The sequence below is a fragment of the Alligator mississippiensis genome, chromosome 14 (assembly GCF_030867095.1).
Source record: "Alligator mississippiensis isolate rAllMis1 chromosome 14, rAllMis1, whole genome shotgun sequence".
Taxonomy (NCBI): domain Eukaryota; kingdom Metazoa; phylum Chordata; order Crocodylia; family Alligatoridae; genus Alligator; species Alligator mississippiensis.
The window spans coordinates 9,352,943-9,358,942 of record NC_081837.1 but is presented as its reverse complement, the minus strand read 5'-3'; the positions used below and the strand labels follow the sequence as shown (position 1 = coordinate 9,358,942).

At 50.1% G+C, this 6,000-nt stretch overlaps 1 protein-coding gene across 3 annotated transcripts in view; it reads left to right on the top strand.

Annotated features, from left to right (window-relative positions):
- The first annotated feature begins 204 nt into the window (after positions 1–204).
- Positions 205–6,000, top strand: part of PITPNM3 (PITPNM family member 3) — a 317,984-nt gene continuing 312,188 nt past the window's right edge. For all 3 annotated transcript variants that reach the window (XM_059717443.1, XM_059717442.1, XM_059717441.1), the window contains exon 1: positions 205–293. In XM_059717443.1, the coding sequence (XP_059573426.1) occupies positions 272–293 (22 nt within the window). In that variant the 5' untranslated portion in view covers positions 205–271. The remainder of the gene's footprint in view (positions 294–6,000) is intronic.

The following is a 6,000-nucleotide window of genomic DNA, read 5'->3' as shown; positions in this document are numbered from 1 at the left end:
GAAAGGCTGGAGAGGAGGCAGGACGGCCAGCCCTTGGGGCAGACAGGCTGCGCGCTGGAGACGGGCAGCACTAGGAGCGGGGGCCTGGCGGGGGCAGGCGCTGGGAGCTGTCCGCCGCCGGGAGCCGGGCGCGCAGGGGCGCGGGCAGGGCTGCTCCGAGCCGCTGCCGAGGCGGAGGGGCGGGCCCCGTCCGCGGCGCCTTTAAAGGCGGAGGGAGGACGAGCCGCGCCGAGCCGCAGGCAGCCGGGCCGCCGCGCCGGCTCGCGGGGACATGGCCGGAGCCCCGCGCGCAGGTGAGCCCGGCCCGGGGCAAACTTTTTTTCCTTGGCCCCCCCCGGGAGGATGCCGCCCCGGGGCTGGGGCAGGGGCAGGGGCAGGGGATGCTCCGGGCAGCTGCAGTGCGGGGCGGCGCGGGGCGCACGTGCCTCAGGGGCAGCGCGCACAGGGGACGCGGGCTTTGCTCTGCAGCCGCAAGGGGAGCCGGGGCAATTTGGGGTGGTGGAGATGAGGGGTGTGTGTGTGTGTGTGTGTGTGTGTGTCTGGGGGCTGAGCAGCGGAGGAAGTTTGCTGTTGAGGTTGGGAGGGAGGAGTGTGTGTGTGTGTGTGTGTGTCCCAGCTTAAAAAGAAGGAGCTGCGTTTTTGGAGGAGGAGGAGGGCCTGCCCCCCCCCCCCCTTGCACAGCAGCCGCCTGTGCGCACCCCTGGATTCGTCACGGGTGGGCAGGAGACCCCTCCCCTGTTGGTTTTCTAGAGGATGGTCCATGTTCTGGTCCTCCGTGCTGTATCGATATGAAACCTGACACCTTTATGTCCTCTGGTTTTCACCGGTTGGCATCCCCCCCCGGCGCTGACACGGCCACGGCCGCCTGCGGAAGCTCCCCGGTCGCCACCCACCGCCGCACCCCTGCCACCGTCCTGCGGGAGCTCCCCGCGTGGCTCAACCCCGCCGCGGGCACCGGCGGGAGCTGTCCGTGGCCCCCCAGCCTTGGGAGGCGCGCGACGTTTGTGGTGGTGGGGACAGTTGCACTAAATGCAGCCGTCCTCTGGGCACCTGTCCTCTGTGCTTGAGGATGGCCACCCTAGTTCAAAGTGACACCGCTGCGTTATGAAGGTGGTTTGGCTTTGCTCTTTTTTTTTTTTTTTTTTTTAATTTTCTAAGGGAGATTAGTGGCCGCCCTGAAACATGGTGCCCTTGAAAGAGGGAGCATTAATCATTAAACAAACTGACTTTTCAAATGTCCAAGAAGAACAGAGAGGGTTTAACAAGAAATCCCATTGACCTTCAGGACATGGTTGGCATCTTCCCCCCCACACCCCGCTTTGGATATATACATCGGAAAATTGGTTTTGCTTTCTTTGGTGTTTGGGCTCCAGAGATTGCTTCTTATTTAAACACAGTTGTTTGCCTGGGACTTATAAAGGGCTATAAATAGAGGTCATGGTTGATTAAAAAAAAAGAAAAGAAAAAAGTTTATGAAACTACCAAAATGTAATGTTTTATGCCAAAACTAAGATGCTGGTGCTCCCTCTTAAAGGTCATGTTAAAATATGAGTAACCTATCCGCAAGAGCGTTCCCAGCGCTATTTGGGTCAGGAGTTGTGGTCTACAGTCGAATCTTCCCGAGCCGGTCCCCGTGACTCAGAATTGTACGAATGTGTGTCTGCTTTACTCGTACCTGTACACTAATTGGCACGTGCTGATGTGAAGCCATGTGCTAGATCCATGACTTTGATTGCAAGTGTAAGGGAAGTGATGTTTTCAAGGCCATTTCTAGCTTGTAGCAGATTATGGGGTTTTTTTCTGTTCACTCCTGAATTGGATCAGGATATTAAATTACTAGCATGGTTGTGATGGAGGGGAATGGGTTTGGCATGGGGCTGTTTGGTCTGTTGGTTGCCCCAAGAAGGGGTGTTATGGTTGGGAGTCAAGTCTTGGTGGGCTCTGATGTGGCTGGAATAAGGCTTCAATTCCACAAATGCTCAAGCGTGTCTCTCCACTGAGGAACATCTGTAAGAGTTTGCAGGATTTCAGCCTATGTAGCAAATAAAATAGCAGCGGTTGCAGAGCCCTATCTGGGATTTTCAAGGCGGGGGGCAGTGGTATCTCTTCTTTCCTTCCACCGTGTTGCAGTGACTCAAAAATGACGTTTCCTACCAAGAAAAGCAAAGTCTGTATTGTAGAAGGTGGGTAATTCAGACATGGTGCAGACGGACCACCTACAGCCACAGCAGAGAAAGGTTAGAAGATATTCATATCTTTCCTAGTTTGGGGTCGGGGGTGGGAGTTGAGTTGGAGGAGGTGGTGGTGCTGGCTGAGAAGATGGTGAGATTTCATTTCTGCTGTGGGGGAGTCAGCGTCTGAGGCATCAAGAAGCAGATCTAGGAGACATGGCATGTTTTAAAGACAGCTTGGGAAAGCTCAGTTCCAGATTTATAGCCAGAGCAACACTTTCCAAGCGAGTCGGTAATGCCATGGGGTACAACAGCAGTGATGTCACTTGTAGCTTAAAATAGTAGCTTGAAGGCACGTGCGGCTGTGTGGGATTTTTTTTTCTTTTTACTTCATTTCTTATGTTCATTCAGCAAGGGTATGCCTGCCTCTCTGCACCATCTGCTGCAGAGCTGTCAGTCGAAGAAAGCCTGGTAGGTAACCAGGGACGTGTCATTGTTGAAATGCTGTTATAGGGAAAACATTGGGTCAGTGAGAAAAGGCTGAGGCTGGTGATGAGGGAGAGATGGATGTCACGTGTATTCAACCATACATGGTATCTGTGGCCACCCTCTGTCCCAAGCCATCTGGCCAACTGCGGTAAGCCCTCTAATTTTTCTTGAACTCTCTTGGCTTCAGCTGCTATTTTTACCTAGTTCTGCTCCTCAGTCTGTAGACTTCCTTCAGATCGTACTGCTCTTCCTCCTTCAGTTTGAGCTCCCAGTCTGGTACCTGTCAAGGTTGGGTTTTGATGGTTTGGTTCCCTCCTTCCCCTCCCCTTTCTCCTCCTCTGCTCCCATAGTTTCAGCTGCTGCTTCAGTCCAGATGGTCTGAAATCTGCATGTCTCCTCCCATGCCTCCTCTTCTGTCTGGACTCATACCCCAGATGTTCTCTGATGTCTTCAATTGGTGTCCCATTGCTATTTTGGTTCTAGTCTTTCCAGAGCAAGTCTTATTTTTTCCAGAACGAGTCTTATTTTTTCCATAAATCTTCCCCTATGGCTTCCATCTTTCATCCCTGCCAATTCTGCTACTTTTTAGTTTCCTAGGTGTCACGATTCTTGTCTCTTCTTCTTTTGCCCTCCAGTGTTGGATTCTGTCATGCCTCAATATTGCCCAAATTGACGTTCTTTCTCCACAGCATTGCTTGTCTGGCTGTCTGCATTATTGCACCTTGCTTTCCAGGCCTGCCTTTGTGCCCCGGCTCAACGTTATGATCCTGTTCTGCTCCTGTGGCTGCATCACATCCTTCTCTTCTCACCTTGTTGGTTCTGTGAGTCGCTGCGTAGTATTCAGTTCCTTGTCCTAATTTTTAAGCCCCTACATTAAATCACCCCCACATAGGTATCCAGTATCACTTCTTCCTCTTTAGTTATTCAAGCTTGCTATGCTGCTCCATTGTCTCTTCAGCATGCTCTTGGCTTTTTGCTGCTTCTGCCTCCTTCCATGGTGGGAGGAATGCCGTCCCATTTCTTGGCTGCCAAGATCCCCTTCCTCATTGCCTCTTTCTTGTTGCTACTTTATAAGTTTCTCAATATTTTTTCACCTTTCTTTGGAACCACCAGTGTTTGACTTGGTGCCAGTTCTCCAGTCCACTGCACGAGGATGTACCCTCTTGATGGGAGTATGGCTCAGCATGGGTTCAGCACCTGGCTTCCATGCAGTGTGTTTCTGTATCAGGACCTTGGACTGCATGGGCAGGGAGCCTATGCTGGCTAACATCAGCTGAGGATCTGGCTATAGGGGGTTCCTCGGTCAGGACAGGGTCAGGGGGTTCCTAGCCCATGATTTGGACTCCTATGCACTACCCCAATAACAGTGTGTTCCTGTCCATCTTAAAGGGATCACTCTGTTTTATAAAGGCCTGCACACAATGACACTGCTACCTCCTTTAGTTCTACTCCTAGCGTCCTGTGGAGGCAAATTCCATTTTTATCACTTTTTTATGTGGCCCTCAAAGCATACAAGGATATTGCACAAAGCCCAGAGAGGGAAAAATGCATGAGTAGGTGCTGGAGGAAAATTTATAGACCTTGCCCATCCCTTTCTACATGGTGCAGAACAGTCATACCTTACAGAACTTGATTGCAATAAGAGCAGTGTACCCTGATTTAGTTTGTGGCATATGTTAAAAGAGAAGTCTGTTGTGGCAGACATTTATTGGAGTGACTAGAGTTCAAATGGCAGATTATCATTTATAATCTGGTTGGCACAGGGCCCAGCACAGCAACCAAAGAGATGGTCCCGGCCCCAGAGAGTTTACACCGCAAGTATACAACGTGCAGCAGTGGCCGCGTATGGACAAGATGGGTGGGGTACAAGGACACAGGGTGACATGGGGCAGAAGGTTGTGTGAAGCCAGAAAACCTGACTGCAATATTTGCACATTTTTTTTCCTCTCAAAAACCTGCTTCAGTATGTGATCTCTGTGTCCCAGCGTCCTGCCTGCTAAATTCTTTGTACAAGATGTGGTATAGAAGGAAGATCTCATTTGCTTGACTTCATTTTGTAAGGGAGGGATTGGGAGGAAAACAATGAAGTCATTTTGCAGATGTTCGTAGGGAGCTCCTTCCTCCTGTGGTGATATGGAAGAAATCATGAAGGTGCTAGTTCAGAAAAATGTAACAGCCTGGCAGTAAAGGGTGGGAACTGACTATTGAATGAGAGATGATCGGCAAGGAGGGGATGGGTCCTGAAGAGCTAACAAGGAACAGGTAGTGCAAAGGGGTTGATCCATGGATGATTTTTTTTTCTTCTTTGTTGCCTGTTGAGCACTCATTAAGTATTATTCCATGACTGACACAGTCATTTGCCCATAATTTGGCATTGTCAATAATTGCAGTGTTAAGAAACAAGAATCTTTATAGACCAATGCAAAGAGATTTTGTGGTTGGGTGGTTGAAACATATATGACTTGCCTCATTATGAATATCAGATTAATCCAGATTTTAACTCTGGAGTGCTAACCTCCTGTCTCCAGCTCCAACCAACAGAACTGGCTTTTCTTTTTTACTGTCAGGAAAAGCCTCAATCATTTTGTCTATGTGTTGATACATGCATTTAAAACTATCATCATCGTGACTTGCTGCAACTTTCATGCTCAGAGAAAAGGCCTCTCTCCAAAGCTCAAACCTTCCACTACTAATGAGCCAAGCCCCCAACTTGGGCTGTACCTCTTCAAGGGGGCAAGCAAATTTTAGTCTTTGTGCCCATTGAATCTTTGGCTCTTCTCTGCAGAGGCTGCCACCAAGACAACCAGCTATGCTTGCTTTTTGCAACCTGGGCACTTGTCTCGTGGAAATGAAATTGAAGCCATTTGTTTTTCTTCCCTAAGTCTAAAAGCCTGGGATGGAGTCATTACTAGTAGATGACCCTCCTTTCCCCCCTGATGAGAAGCAGAAGATGGAACCAAATCTGTTGTTCACAAGGTTAATTTTCTCTCATTCATGCTGTGTATTGGGTCCAGCTGCTCTCTGCTTCCTGCTGCTCTTTCCAAGTCCATCCTTCTCCTACTGGCCTCGGGTACAAGATTCCCGTGGCTTCAAACAAGCCTCATTCTGCCCCCCTGAAGGATCACGCCCATCATAGCGACGCTTTAATCTGTAGCACAGCAGAGCAGAAAGCATTGCTGTTGGAACTGGTTTTCCTTTAGGCGGGTGGGCTGAAATTTCAGGTGCTCGGCCCCCAGTGCTGTGGCCAGGCTTTCGGTGCTCCCACTAAGGCATTGAACTAGGGACTGGATTTGCAGAAGCGCTTGTCATTCGCTGTGATGGTCATGCCCAGATTGTCAAA